The sequence below is a fragment of the Hyphopichia burtonii genome (genome assembly GCF_001661395.1).
Source record: "Hyphopichia burtonii NRRL Y-1933 unplaced genomic scaffold HYPBUscaffold_1, whole genome shotgun sequence".
Taxonomy (NCBI): Eukaryota; Fungi; Ascomycota; class Pichiomycetes; order Serinales; family Debaryomycetaceae; genus Hyphopichia; species Hyphopichia burtonii.
Window position 1 is genome coordinate 1,174,680 of NW_017963728.1, and position 15,255 is coordinate 1,189,934.

Sequence of the window (15,255 nt, forward strand, 5' to 3'; positions counted from 1 at the left end):
TTCTTTCTGTTTTAATATAATTTTTTTACCCATTCTTTCATTTTATTAAAATACTCTAAATTTTAGCTACACGATCATACACATATATATATATACATATGCAACAATTAATATTTATTCTTTAATATTTACTCTTCTTCAATTATATGCTCAGGATTAACTATAAATCCATAGTCTGCCTCCTCAATAGCTCGTTTATTCAAAATTTTTAAACCAGACTTGCTATGTTCTCTAAATTCATCAACTGATTTAAGGTCTTTCATTTCATTAGAAAATTTAGAACACTCTTGTCCCATTTGCTCCTCCAATTCAAAACAAGCTCTTAATAATATTAAATTTAATGAATTTCTTGCTCTTGTTATACTCAAATATAAATATTTCAAAAAAGTATTAAATAATGCTTTTTTACTAAGTTTAAATCGATTCTTTTTTGCTTGAATCATCTTGTAACAACTATTGGCATATTCATAATATGCAACACAAATAAATTCTTGATTACCAACTCTCAAAGCTAATGGCATGAACTTATCCAATATTTCATATGCATCTTCACAATTATCCATGTTATTCAATATAGATATTAATAAAATCATTCCTTCAACTATAATTGTGAAAAATCCTAATTTTTTCCCTTGTTCGATTTGTTCAATCACTAGTGATATAGCTCTTGAATGAACTCCTGATATATTAAATATAGAACACTTGAGTAAGTTTAATCGAATTATTGTATAAACATTACTTTGAATCTTCATTTGTTGCGAATCAATTACACTTAAACTCTGGGAAATCAAACCTAGTGCTTGTGAATAATTACCTAATGCTGTTTGCACTTCTGTATTTAAATATATCAATTCTGTCTTCAATTCAATATCTTGGATTTCAATACTTAATAGAGTTTTCATAATTTTTTCAGCATATTTAAAACGACCCTTTCTTAAATCTATTTTAACCATCATTATTAAACTTCTAATTTGTAATGATTTAAATAATGATCGATCGCTATTTGTCTTTGGTTTTAAACTTTCAAGGTTTTTATATGCCTTTTCAGTTTGTCCTTTTAAATACAAAAGGTAGTTCTTCCGTATTTCAATCGATATTTCATCTCCTAATTTACCAACTTCTTTCGCATAGTCAAACGCTATATCGGAATATAAATCACTCAAATGTGGGATTCCAATTCTCGTCCATACCATAGCTGACATCTCGCAAGATTTAATGAACGTTGGCAATTCATCATTAATTGAAATATATGTCGCTTTTAATAGACTTTCAAGATACTTATTCATAGGCCCCCCGCTATGCATTATATGAGCTGTTTCAAAATGATAACTCATGGCATACAACAGCAAAGAAACTGTTTGTGATTTTTTAATTAAAAAATCAAGTAGATGCAGCTCATTATTATTCTGATAAAAATTTTGACTTTGCCATAATTCAGGTTTATTTCTAATGAAATTAAATAACCAGGATAAAATATAAGTTAATGTCGAGTTGTCTTTGTTTTCTCTTGCTACTGATATTGCTTCTTCAATTGCATCTAAGGCTTTCTCATCCTCTCCAAAATATTGATGTAGTGATGCTCTTGATATCAACGCAAAATGATAGAAATATTTAGAACTTTTTGATACCATATAGTCAAAGTATTGGTGCAACGACTGAAGTGCTCCGTGATAGTCTGAAGCATGTAAATTTTCTAAATATTTTAAATAATAATATGACGGTAAATCATTGAAATTTGCGTTTTGAATCAGACAGGTATTGGCATCCGGCGACGCCATCAATGCCATGATTTGCCTTAAAAATTTTGGAGTTTCCGTGCCATAGGTTTCAAGTAGTTTGACCTGCTTATCCAACAATGCTTGCATGTCATGTTTAGGTACTGGAATCAATCTTACATTTTGTTTCACTATCTCTTGGGAGCTTGTTGGTATACTAATTCCCAAGCTTTCTGCAAGTTGATGATTCAATACATCGAACAAGTGGTCGTCGTTTGAATTACTAGGCTGTGGTTGTGCCAGTGTAGAAAAGTCGAGTCTTGATCTTCTTGGAGATGGTTTCGGTTGTAAGTCCGTTTGATGGTTAATAATCCCACCTAATTTTAAAAATAGATCCCTGGAAGACTCTCTATATTCAACCAAAGACTCAAATAAAAGAAACTCTTCATCAAAATGTAGCAAACGGAAAGGAGTCACAATTTTTTGAATGAAGTCCCCAATAAAAGATCGAGGAGAGATAATCTTTTTCACGGTCAGGTTTGACGTTGATTCCGGCACTGTGACTGCCAATGGATTCAGCAATAAGGTGAAAGTATTCTTTATATAAGTATTAAGGCCTTCCACCGAGCTGACTCTCCATAATTCTTGTAGTAGGTTCTTCTGTAGTTCTGCGGCATCTTTTTCAGCGGCTAATTTCTGATCTTCTGGACAGTTGCAAACAATCACTTCTCTCAAGTGTTGACAAAGATCAACCAACTGGGGAACAATTATAAACTCCTTGTTTTCATCGATAAGCGGTTCATTCTCCAATAACTTGATCAATGCTAATAAAACCTGTTTCAGATGGTCTTCTGGAATGAATCCAGTGGCATAGAGAACAACGAGAAAAAGAAGAGCAATCTTATGGGGTGACAAATCCTCAGATAACAAGAGCTTTATTCGCTCACCATTCTTTGACATTATATATCAACGTGATATGCTCCCAGGCGCTCTTTATATAGGCTCCTATAAGATCAAAAATCATACTAAGTAAGCATAAATTCAAAACAAAAAAAATGAAAACGCGGAAGTAAATTCTACAGGATCAAGAGATCGAAAATTGTATATATTGAAATGTTGCAATAATTAAATGTCTATGCTACTCTACTCTACTCGTCGTCTGAATCATCGGCATCAAGTTGGGGCATTTCGAAATCAGAGCCGTCATCGTCTTCAACTGCTTGAGTAACAACCTGGGTTTCGGTGACTTTGGTTTCAATAACTGGTTTTTCAGTAGTGTCTTTTTCTGGTACTGGCTCCGATTTCAGGATTTCAGCTTTTGGTTGAGCAAATTGAATAATTTGATCTGGGTCGATTTGTGTATTAGTGAACAATTTGTCATGGTGAGTATCCTGCTTGATTTCAACCTCATCTCTTGGAATTTCAGGAGCTGATGTATCATCGTTTGCATTATACCCTGTACCAGAGATGCTGTTATCAACTTTAGGGCGTTTGACGTCGTTAGTTTCAGCATTATCTTCTGATTCACGCTTAGCTGCAGGTTTACCTTCATCTTGTTCTTGTTCTTCTTCATCTTGTTCTTCTTCTTCGTCATCCTCGATCTCGTCGATCACTTTAGGAATGAATTTAGGTAAAGGAGGAAATCTTGGGTTATTGAATACACTCAATAAAGGATCATCACCAATGATAGCTGATACCAAAGGTAAAAGCGAGACCTTTTCATTGGAAGGATACAACACGGAGTTGATGAGCAAGGTCTTTAATTCATTTGGAACTGAAGAATCGTAGTTGAGTTTTTGTATTTGGACGGCTTCGATTATGATATAACGCATGATTTTGTAATACTGAGTTGGAGGTAAGTTAACTTTAGTGATGATGGAACTAAGGAATTGGCGGACAGCTTTTATAGTGGCATCTGGAACAGAATCTTTGAACAAATGTTGATGAGATAAGATATCAGCCAATGGAACAGCTGATTGGTTTTTCTTCCCTTTCTTGTGTTTCTTACCATTTTGCTGTTGGTTTTGTTTGTTCTTTTTGGTATCACTACCTTGGCCGTTGTTAATGTATCTTGGTTCAACGAGGAAAAGAGCTACTTCGATAAATCTGATCAATACAGAATTATCATTGTATTCTTTAAGAAGACTCAAATATTTTTCAACACAGCTAAGTAATTCACACATGAATTCTTCATGAACCAATAATTCAGGATAGTTGATTTTTCTATTTTTGAAAGGGATCAAAGTTTCTAAGAATGATAAAATATTAGTAAGATGCAAGACCATATTCCCTTTGAAACTGAATGGAAGCGAGCTTAAAAGTTTGACTGAATTTCTTTGATTTATAACCAAAGAAGTCTCAATAAGTTTTCTCAATGCTTCGTCTCTGAGTTCTCTCTTAAAATGAACAAATCTAGTATTGATAGAACAAACAGCTTCATTCAAAATGACAATGTTACCAATTGGAATCTTGACACCAAATTGAGTTTCAGTGGTCAAGTATCCATTCAATAAATCCAATAAAGCTTCAATACGAGTAGAAATATGTAAAATAGATAAATAGTCATTGACATCAACTTTTAATGGTGGGAATAAGTTACTAGACTCGTCTGCATCTTGTGGTAAAGCTTTGAATATTTTCAAAAGATCGTCGTCTTCGTTGACATTCAAAAATTCTTTGTAAATGAATAAGACCTGAGCAATTTCTTTTATCAAATTATTCACGTCCAATAACCATTTGTCTTCTGGATCGGTCTTTTCAATTGCAGGTAATGTAGCAATTGTTTTCTTGATGATATCCTTTAAATTAGATGGAAAGGTGGTATAACCTTTATTGTTACAAATTTCCAATAATCTACCCTTTAACTTATTACCAAAAGGTCTAAAAGTAGTTGGGTGGTGTTTGATTAATTGATATAATGAGGTTGTAAGAAGATGAGGTTGAAAATCAATCTTTTCAATATAAAGACTAATGATGCTAGGCAACTTAGGAGTCAATATCTCTCTTGTTAATGTTGGTTTTCCTCTTATTTGATCACATAAATGATTCAAACAATCAACAGTTGAAGATAAAATCTTTGGATCAGTTCTCCCATTATGAGTTTCTAAAATAGTCAAAAGTTGATTAATAAAGTGGCTTCCGTCACTACTTAAAATGGCATAGTTCCTACTCAATACCTTAATGACATTGATACCACACCATCTGTTATAAACGTTGTTAGATCTAGCCAAATTTAAAGTACGCGATACAAGATGTTTTGAATCTGGCTTTGAAATGGTTTCGAGGAGTTGTTTATCATAGTGCAAAGTGTATAAAATAGGAACAACCGAGGAAGGAGAAGACTCCAATTCCTTCAAAATAACAGGTAATGGTAACAACATGTATTCACTTGTCTTGTTAGACCCACTGGTATGATTTTGAATGAATGTTTTTTGATTTTTCATTTTCCAGATGCCTCATCGCCCATACAAAGAGAAAAAAAAAAGTGAGAAAAACTACAAAAAAAATTATGATTTATGTATAGTTTGTAGAGAGCGTTTACTTAGCAACAGAGAAGTCTATATGTAAGAATGAACAGTTTTTAGATGTTTTAAAAAGAGCTTTGAGAAGTGACTTACTTCAAATGAAATGAAAGAAAAAGTTGTGATGAATCAACTGATAATATGTAGATGATATTTTTAATCTAAAAGACATCGTTAAGTAAGTTTTTGAAACCGAATGGTTCATATAAGGTACCTTCACCTTCAAAGAACTTAGACATTGATTCCACCCAGTGCAATCTCAATGAATGTAACATTGCGGAAGTACCTTCCATAAGAACCAAGATAACAACAGTTAAGGTAAACCACATAGCAAAGAGAACGACAGTCATGAATACACCGACGAACCCAGTTTTACCAAATGCAAGGGAAATGGTCATTGACCATAAGACAGTTGATAATTGAGCATGAGCCAAAGATAAAGCCCATAATCTTAAATATGATGCAGTATGGGAAACACAATTTAAACAAAATTCAATGGTATGAATAACTTGATGAATCATGATATCACCAAAAGTATGTTCTTCGTGTTCTTCATCATCATCACGTTGATTATCTTCAGTATTTTCTTCAGCAGAATCAGATTCATCATCACCATTTGCTAATTGTTGATATTGATGTTCTTTAGCTTCTCTATCAAACTTACGTTTAAAATAAAGAGGTTTAATTAATAATAAGCAAGGAACACAAATTAAAGCCAAAATCAATAAGAAAACTTGGATACCAGCTTGACCTGAATACAAAGGTTCTTCCACATTACCTGGAGATAAAAACATTGAAATTAACATATTTAATAAACCAGGAGGTTGTTTTTGAATAGCAAACCAATCAACAGACCATTTATAAACAATACAGAGAGCCAAATAACCAAAAATACCTTGCATGAATAATAAACCAGGGATAAAGTTACCAATGATATCAATAGCACTTTTAAAATAAAGATGATTGACTAATGAAAACAAATAAGAATAACTCATATGGGCATGACCCATTAAAACTGACAATTTCATTTTATAGGAATTAGTGAATAAAAGAGCATTTTCAGTACCATGCCAAGCAGGATCTAAACCAATTGGATAAACACCAGCTTGAGAGCCTTTAATAGTTTCACCAATTTCCCAACTTTCGGGCCATTCCCAACCTGATTTAAAAATACTCATTGATTTAGAAAACAAATCATTATATAAAAACCCGGTATACATTGAGAAGATACCCATTAATAATAAGATGTAACGACCGGTGAAAGCCATATCAAAAATTTCATCTCTTTTTAATTGACTAATTTTTTTTTCATTTAAAACCAAAGCCAAAGCAGCCAAAGTTAAAATGAAACCATGACCTAAATCACCAAACATAATAGCAAACATGAATGGGAAAGTAATGATGGTTGGTAAACCAGGATTAACTTCACGATAAGTAGCAATACCGTAAGCATCACAAATATTTTGGAAAGCTTCGGTGAATTTATTGGTACGATGGAAAGTAGGAGGAGTTCTTGTAGTTTCCAAGATATTTACAATCGTTGGAATAGCTTGAGAAGTATGAGATTGTTTAATGGTTAAACTTAAAGTATTAATTTCATCAGTTGGAATCCAACCTTCAGCAATTAAAGAACGACGGGTGTTATCATAATCGCAACGATTTAAAGCTTTATAAACTTCTTTTTCCCTGGCAATAACCTCCCACCATTTAGCTAAATCTTTTGAGATGGCAATTAATTCTGAAGTTAAAGCATGTTCAGTTTGATCTAAAACAGCATTAATATCATTTAATTTAACATTAACTTCATTCAATTGTTCTGATCTTAACAGTTTAGTAGAATCAACGTTATATAAATCAGCATCTAAAGATTCGGCGATTTTTTTAATACGTTGATAAACAATTGAACCATGAGAAAAGATAATAAAAGCATTTTTATCGACAAAATTTTTTGATTTTGGATCGTAGACTTGTTCAGGTAATTCTTCAGTATAATAGTATAAGTTACCTCTTAAAACTCTCCATAAGATTTGTTGTAAAGTTTGAACTTTGTCACGGTTAATAACCCCCGAAACAAATTGAGTACTATGTTCTTGTTCAATGATATGACCATGGCCTGATTCTAAATTAGCTAATAAAGCATCTGATTCATTTTGATTAGAAGAATCCGAAGGGTCTGAATTAACACTAAAGAAATTTTCAACCCCTTGAACGGTAAATTTTAATTGTTTTAAATTTTTTTGTTTGTCATATAATGATTGAGTAGCATCAATTAATTGAGAAACACGATCTTCTAATAATTGGGCATTTTCAGCATGTTCATCAATTTCTGATTGAGGAACCACGGATTTAAATTCATTTTCATATGGATATTGATTAACTGAAATTTCTCGTTCATCTAATTCATTTTTGAAAAAAACAAATTGACGTTCGATATTATCCAATCTTCTTAATTCTTGAACAAAAGATCTTTGAAAATCACTTACTTTTGAATTCAAATCTCTAAATTGAATAAGATTCAATTGCCCAATTTCATAAATAATATCCCTAGATACTTCAGCTGGTACATATAATTGAACCAAAGACATTTCCGCAGAGCCTATATTTGTTAGTATTCGGTATAAACCATCGTTTCTTTCCAATACATACGGAAAACAGCTTCTTCTTTCTCTGGCATCTTTCGACTGAAGCAACGACTGATTGTATCTCTCAAGATTTTGGTTTATAAGATAACTTGATGCTTTAATTAGGAGGATTAATTTTTCCTGTTGACTGGTTTTGGGTTTTTGGATTGTTGGTGCACGACTTTTTCCTCACGGGCACTCCCGAAAAGTAGTGTGACGGCGAATCAGGTTTTAGCAGCAATTACTATACTCTTTACTTGGATGGTATCATACTATACTCACTTGTAATGATATACTATACTCACTTGTAATGATATACTATACTCACTTGTAATGATATACTATACTCTACTATGATATACTATACCCTACTATGATATACTATACTCTACTATGATATACTATACTCACTTGTAAAAAATACTGCTGTGTAAAAATAAGGGGAGTGCTCAGAGACATTCTGTCAAGGTATACAGTGTTAGGATACAGTGTCAGGATACATCTAATAGAAAGCACATATCCTTAGAATGTTAATATATAAACTTCATTAGGCCAAAGTATTGCTAAGATTGTTAACTTATATTGGTGAGTACGCGTAGGCGTATCAATAGTAACCTTTTTTGTATAAGGTATACTTCTCTAGTAGGTTTGATCGATCCTAACAAGGATAAGTAAGGTTAATACAAATACCTAAATATAAGTAAAGATAAATTCTAATAAGATAATAATTAAATTGACTATAAGTTTCGATATCCATATAAAAGGGTTCAAATACACCGATAGTAAGAATACTAACTTCAAGGTAGTGTACCAACCGAAACGACTACCCTGGTGTATGGGTGTTTTCCGGGACTAAGTACGAAGAAGACTTAGTACTAAGAAGACTAAGTAGACAGACAGGTCTAAGTATACACAAGTGACTACATTGTCTCAGAGAGTTCACAAGCTCTGCTGGTATACAAAAAAAGTATAGTACGCTATGAGTAGACTGAGTAGACATGCAGTTTTGTAACCGTTGGCCATTAGCGAACGTTGTGTTCTCGAGACAAGACTCGATTTCCTATCCTAGACATCCCATCCATCCTACTTCCCATCCTGTCCCATGCTCGATTACATGTCATTCAAGTCAAGAGCAACTACTTTTATTTATGTTATGACATCAGCTTGTAGCCTTTGGCGACAAAGTGCAGCCCACCGATAAGCCAATACACTAAACTAATCTAAACTACTTTGAGTGAGCAATAAAAAATTAGTCAGGAAGCAGATTACAAAGCTAAGCTAAGCTCTGGATCTACAAATGTATATATGTATATGCACTCAAACCCGGTCCAGGTTGCAGTTTGGCTTAGTTATTGTTGGAGCAAAAGGATGTTGTAATACTTCTCGTGTAGCCAACAAAAACAACCGGGATCATGAACAATGCCCCAATCCTCCGAGGAAGTATATATTGACAAGATATTCTCGTCAACTCAACTGTAAGCTTCACTAGCATGTTCACTGGCATAATTCTTTGTGATGTCTACTTCGACCGGGAATTTTTTTTCGAATTTCCTGCTCTTCAAAAATGAAGCTAAACCAGCTAAAGTAACCGGAACCCCCGATTATATTGCCCAATATGTATATAAAGACATTTTAATAATAAAAAATGAAATTAAACAATATAATGAATTAACCGGATTACTTTCTTCCAATAGCTTCTATTATAAAATTTATAAGTTATTAGAAAATAATCACCAGGAAGAAATCCAGAATTTGAAAAAAAATCATAATTTTGATACTACCACTCAAAATATTAATTATCACCGTCAATTAATATCGATTTATAAAAAACATTTAAATGATTTACAAAATTTATTAGATACTCTTAATTATAATTATAACCATGGTGTTCATGAAAAAAAAATTGTCGAGTATCGTCAAAACGATAATCAAAGGAATAATTCGGTAACTTCTTTGAAATCAAGCAACTCAAGCAGACTCAGTCTATCAAACTCAGTAAGAAGCTCTTTTTCCAATCCGTCTTCAACCCTCGATGACTCCGACGCTCCTGATCACCTACTCGATCCAATTAGTTTCCAACTTTTTAACGAACCCGTGGTTACTCCCAGCGGAATCACCTACGAGAAATCAAATCTTTTGAACCACATCTCTCAAAAGGGTAAGTACGACCCTTTAACTAGAACCCCCTTGAAAGAAAATCAATTATATCCAAACTTGATTGCAAAAGATGCCGTTAACCAATACTTACAACAGAAACTAAATAAGGAGCCCATTTCCTAAATCACCCTGCATACTCGTCATTATACACACACACATACATATACATATACATATATACACATCAAACCTTAATACTGTAATTACTCTGCAAAGGCCCATCAATGTAATGAAAAGTAGTAGTTAACAAACAAGAATTGCAAAAAAAAAAAAATGCCATAAAAAAAAAAAAGTAAATGCAAATTGGACAACACACTACTCATCGAACGAAGTTGAAAAGATCAAAATTCGTCCCTCTAATTCATGCTTCATCTACATTACATTACTATACGAGCATGAGAAACTTGGTGGTCCTAAATAGAGGGTCGATAGCCCCGGAGTCTAGGACTTATCCTGACCTTTCCCTTGCGGATACTGTTTTCGATCCCGTTTCCGATACTATTACTTTTGCATTAACTTCTGCCGAATCCGGTACCATTGAAGTTCAACAATTTATGAAAACCGGTCAAGTCAATGTTTTAGCAAGCTTCACCATCTCAAACCCTGAAAGTAAAATACTTTCGTTTTCCCACTTTGTTGACTCCTGTCAATTGATTTTCGTCTTGGATAATGGTGATATTATTACCGCAACGTATGATCCTTCTCAAGTAGAATTTGATTTTGATACTACCACCATTGAAATCGTTGGATCTATCGATGTGGGGTTACAAGCAGCTAGTTGGTCTCCGGACGAAGAAACCTTGGCCATCTTGACCAACGAAAATAACTTGATTCTATTATCAAGATTATTCGAACCAATAAGTGAAAAGTTATTAAACCCAGATGATATTAAAATTACCGATTCAAAACACGTTTCTGTTGGTTGGGGTAAAAAAGAAACTCAATTCAAAGGTAAAGGTTTCAAGGCTTTGGAAAGAGAAAAAGAAGCAATTAAACATGCTGGTTTGGACTTAACCGGTACCGATGATTCAACTCAATTAAGAGATCCTACCGTTGGATTTGTCGAAAAAGGTACCATTTCTCCCTTCGATAATAATTCAGTTAAAATAAGTTGGAGAGGAGATTGTGAATATTTCTCGGTTACTACTAAAGAACCGGTTCTTGTTGAAGATACTCAAGATTTATACGATAGAAGAGTTATTCGTGTGTTCAATAGAGAAGGTCAATTGGATAGTGTTTCTGAAGCGGTTGATGGATTAGAACACAACTTATCTTGGAAACCTCAGGGTTCCCTAATCGCATCTACTCAAAGACATGTCGATGAACTCGGTGAAGATTCATTGGATCTTGTTTTTTACGAAAGAAATGGTTTAAGACATGGTGAATTCAATACTCGATTGAATCCAGAAACTGAAAATATTATCAATCTCGAATGGTCTTCTAATAGTGAAGTTCTCGCTTTTCAATTACATGATCGTGTTCAATTATGGACTTCCAAGAATTATCATTGGTATTTGAAACAAGAAATCTTTATCACTAATGTTGATCCTCTTAATCAAGTTTCTTTTATCAAATTCCATCCTGAAAAACCTTTGAATTTAATGATTGGTACCACTCACTCCGGTATTCAAATTATTGATTTAGCTTATAAAATTACTACTGGTCCTACTCAAATAGGTGATGATTTGGGTATGGTTCTTGTCACGGATGGTTCAACCGCTAAAATCACTCCTTTATCAATCGCCAATGTCCCTCCTCCAATCGCTTTTAGAGAAGTAGACATTCCAGGTAATATTAACGATTTAGCAGTGAGTAAATCAAATGAAAAATTTGCAATTTTAACCAGTGAGAATGAAATTTATTTAGCTGAATTATCCATTAGTGAAACCAAGAAACTTGGGCCTCTTAAACTCACTCATAAAATTGAATCAAACTCTTTAATTGAAAATACTGAATTCGCCAAGCAAGTAGCATTCATTAAAGATTCTATTATTGCAATTGTTTTGGACGGTCCTTCTTATTCTAGAATTGTCCTTTTCGATGTCCATGATGAACCCATGTTCTTGGATTCTATTGAAACAAGTCCAAAAATTGTTCTTTTGAAATCACAAGCTGATTTTAATGCCGTCGTTTTACAAGCTATTGACGGTACTGTTTACCAATTAAATGAAACTCATGACATTAAAGAAATTACTAAATTCCCTCAATTATGTCGTGATTTCGAAGTAACATCAGCCTCTACCTCTGATTTAAACGATGAGTTTGCAGAAGATCCTTCTAATGAATTAGTGGCCTTTGGTATTTCTACAAATGGTAAATTATTTGCAAATGGTAATCAAGTCGCCACTGCAGTTACCTCTTTGAAAATTACTGAATCTCATCTTCTTTTCACCAACGCTCATGCTCAATTATGTTTCATTCATTTGAAATCAGCTACTGGAAATTTTGAATATGACATTTTCCAAAATAAAGATAATGATACTTCAACCGATGAAAGAATAAGACAAATGGAAAGAGGTTCTATCTTAATTTCTACGATGCCTTCAAAATACTCAGTTGTTTTAGAAGCTCCTAGAGGTAACTTGGAAACTATTTGCCCAAGAATTATGGTTCTTTCTGCCGTTCGTAAGTTTATTGAAAGTAAAGATTATAAAGATGCCTTTTTAGCTTGTCGTACTCACAGAATTGACTTGGATATTTTACATGATTATGATCCTCAATTATTCACCTCCAACGTTGAGTTGTTTGTCAACCAAATTAAAAAAGTCGAACATTTGGATTTATTCGTTTCCTGTTTACATGAAGAAGATGTTGCCCAAACTAAATACAAAGACACTATCAAGGAAACAAGCATTAATGATGGTTTGGCTAGATTGGACATCAATGAAACTCCTCAAGAACAAGTAAATGAAATTCATGTTATGAATGCTCCTAGAAAAATCACTTTCAAAGAAGATAACAAACGTTTTGAAAACTCGAAGGTTAATAAGATTTGTGATGCTATTCTCGCAGTGCTTTTGAAACCAGAATATTCTAAACCTTATTTACAAACTATCATTACTGCTTACGCTTGTCAGAAACCACCAAATTTAAAAGAAGCTTTGAAATTAGTTGGTGGTTTCGAAAACCATGAAGAAGTTGAACAAGCTGTCACTCATCTTTGTTTCTTACAAGATGTCAACAAATTGTACAATACTGCACTTGGGTTATATGATATAAAGTTGGCATTATCAGTCGCCCAGCAATCCCAAAAGGATCCAAAAGAATACTTGCCTTTCTTACAAAACTTGCATATTCAACCACAATTAAGAAAACAATTCTTAGTTGATGACTATTTGAAGAATTATGAGCGAGCCTTGAATTGGTTACATGAATTAGGAGAAGAATGCTTCGAAGAATTTGACGATTACGTTATCGATCATGATTTGTATAAACATGCTTTGGGTATTTACAGATATGACAACAAAAGATCAAGAGATATATTGGGTCTTCATGCTCAATACTTGCACAATAATCATAACTATAATGAATCTGGTTTGGCATATGAATACTTGGGTGATTTCACTAATGCTTTAGAAAACTATATCATGGGTAAAAAATGGAAAGAAGCTATGGCTATCGTTCAGCAATCAGAATATTCCGAAAAATTGATCGAGTCTGCAGAAAGATTGGTATCATCATTAACCGATGAACATAAATATGCCGCTGCAGCTGAAATTGAATTCCATTTCTTGGGTAATATCGAGGAAGCAGTCAAGTTATACTGTAAAAACTATTATTATGAAGATGCAATTTTACTTGCCTGGAAAGAAAATAGATCCGAACTCGTCAAAGATATCGTTGATGTGCAACTTGGTGAAGGTTTTGGTACAATTGCCGAACTATTAGCTGATTGTAAAGGTCAAATGACTTCACAATTGAGAAGATTAAGGGAATTGAGAGCTAAAAAACAAGAAGACCCATATGCATTCTATGGGGTTCCAAACGATGAATTAGATACTCCTGATAATGTTTCTGTTGCAGCTTCTGAAACTTCTACCACACCTTCTTTCTTTACTAGATACACTGGTAAGACTTCAGGTACTGCAAAGACTGGGGCTTCCAGAAGAACAGCAAAGAATCGTAAGAGAGAAGAAAGAAAGAAAGCTAAGGGTAGAAAAGGTACAATCTACGAAGAAGAGTATCTTATCAGATCTGTTGGTCGTTTACTTGAAAGATTGGACCAAACCCAACCGGATGCTATTAGATTGATCGAAGCTTTGATAAGAAGACAAATGAAGGAACAAGCTTATCAAGTCCAAAAGAATTGGGTCGATCTTATTGATTTTATCAAGGAAAACATTGTTGAAATTCATAATATGAGTGAAAGGGACAGAGAAAGAATCGATGATAATGGTGAACTTTACTTGATTCCTGAAATCCCTGTTCCTACTATTAATGAGTTCCCAAAGAAAACTATTTTGGATTTTTAATGTTTTCTTTCTATCTCTTGCATATACTTTACTTCCTTGTTTCCTTACTCTTTAATTTTATTCATATACTATATTTATTTATTTAATCATCTTCAATTTTAACTCTTACATCATTTTGCAAAAACAGAAGAGGGTCGCTCTCTGATGTTAGTTGGCCAACTTCTTGTAGTATAAGTTTATCATAAAACCCAATGATGGCGTTCTTGATCGCATCAGTCACCGCCTGTTTTTTGGCCTTGCTATAACACATATACTTATGGGGCATGTTGGTCGCCTCACCTTTCCCCATACCGTCACAAACAGTACCATCCTGAAGAGTAACTCTCACCCTTGACATAAAGTGTACCGAGTGTCGTGCTTCTGAATTTTCTGTAGCTTGGTGACAAGACGCGTTCACCAAGATACATTCCAATATTTCTGAGGACCACCCATCATATCCAAACGTTTCATTGGCTAGATTAATTAGTATATGAGACAGAAAGCTAGAGTATTCAAATTTAACTCCAAAGAATCTTCTTCCGCCTCTTTTGGACTCTAAAGATTCAAGACGTGATTGAAGAGTACCAATCTTCTTCAATCCCCACTCGGTTGCTATAAAAGCACCAGCTGCTTTCTCTTCTTTCTCTTCTTCCTCGAAAATGGAAATATCAGGAAATAAAGTCGAATAACTCATATCATCGAATTCATCAGTATTAACCGCCTGCTGATGAGCGTTAAGCGTGGAACCATCCATTAAGGTAAACCCTACTTTCCAATACTCTACCAAACC

General features: G+C 33.7%; 6 protein-coding genes across 6 annotated transcripts; 2 read left to right on the plus strand and 4 right to left on the minus strand.

Moving 5' to 3' along the window:
* Nucleotides 1-128: 128 nt before the first annotated feature.
* HYPBUDRAFT_3744 (anaphase promoting complex subunit 5) lies at nt 129-2,675 on the minus strand (the record flags this gene model as incomplete). The annotated part of the gene is made up of 1 exon (XM_020223374.1): nt 129-2,675. One exon carries the CDS (start codon nt 2,673-2,675, stop codon nt 129-131), a length of 2,547 nt encoding a protein of 848 aa, XP_020078879.1.
* Nucleotides 2,676-2,807: 132 nt separating this feature from the next.
* HYPBUDRAFT_159640 (uncharacterized protein) lies at nt 2,808-5,106 on the minus strand. Its single transcript, XM_020222448.1, has one exon. The coding sequence runs from the start codon at nt 5,093-5,095 to the stop codon at nt 2,864-2,866; it is 2,232 nt and encodes a 743-aa protein (XP_020078880.1). The 5' UTR covers nt 5,096-5,106; the 3' UTR covers nt 2,808-2,863.
* Nucleotides 5,107-5,248: 142 nt separating this feature from the next.
* Nucleotides 5,249-7,098, minus strand: VPH1 (H(+)-transporting V0 sector ATPase subunit a; the record flags this gene model as incomplete). The annotated part of the gene is made up of 1 exon (XM_020220483.1): nt 5,249-7,098. A coding segment is annotated over one exon (1,659 nt), but the record flags the coding sequence as incomplete, so codon positions are not given.
* Nucleotides 7,099-9,372: 2,274 nt separating this feature from the next.
* On the plus strand, nt 9,373-10,137 carry HYPBUDRAFT_146205 (uncharacterized protein; the record flags this gene model as incomplete). Its single annotated transcript, XM_020219948.1, has 1 exon — nt 9,373-10,137. The coding sequence occupies one exon, from the start codon at nt 9,373-9,375 to the stop codon at nt 10,135-10,137; it is 765 nt and encodes a 254-aa protein (XP_020078882.1).
* A 272-nt stretch (nt 10,138-10,409) lies between these two features.
* On the plus strand, nt 10,410-14,507 carry HYPBUDRAFT_159642 (Elongator subunit; the record flags this gene model as incomplete). The annotated part of the gene is made up of 1 exon (XM_020222449.1): nt 10,410-14,507. One exon carries the CDS (start codon nt 10,410-10,412, stop codon nt 14,484-14,486), a length of 4,077 nt encoding a protein of 1,358 aa, XP_020078883.1. The 3' UTR covers nt 14,487-14,507.
* Nucleotides 14,508-14,568: 61 nt separating this feature from the next.
* On the minus strand, nt 14,569-15,159 carry RAD59 (Rad59p; the record flags this gene model as incomplete). The annotated part of the gene is made up of 1 exon (XM_020218273.1): nt 14,569-15,159. The coding sequence occupies one exon, from the start codon at nt 15,157-15,159 to the stop codon at nt 14,569-14,571; it is 591 nt and encodes a 196-aa protein (XP_020078884.1).
* Between the last annotated feature and the right edge of the window lie 96 nt (nt 15,160-15,255).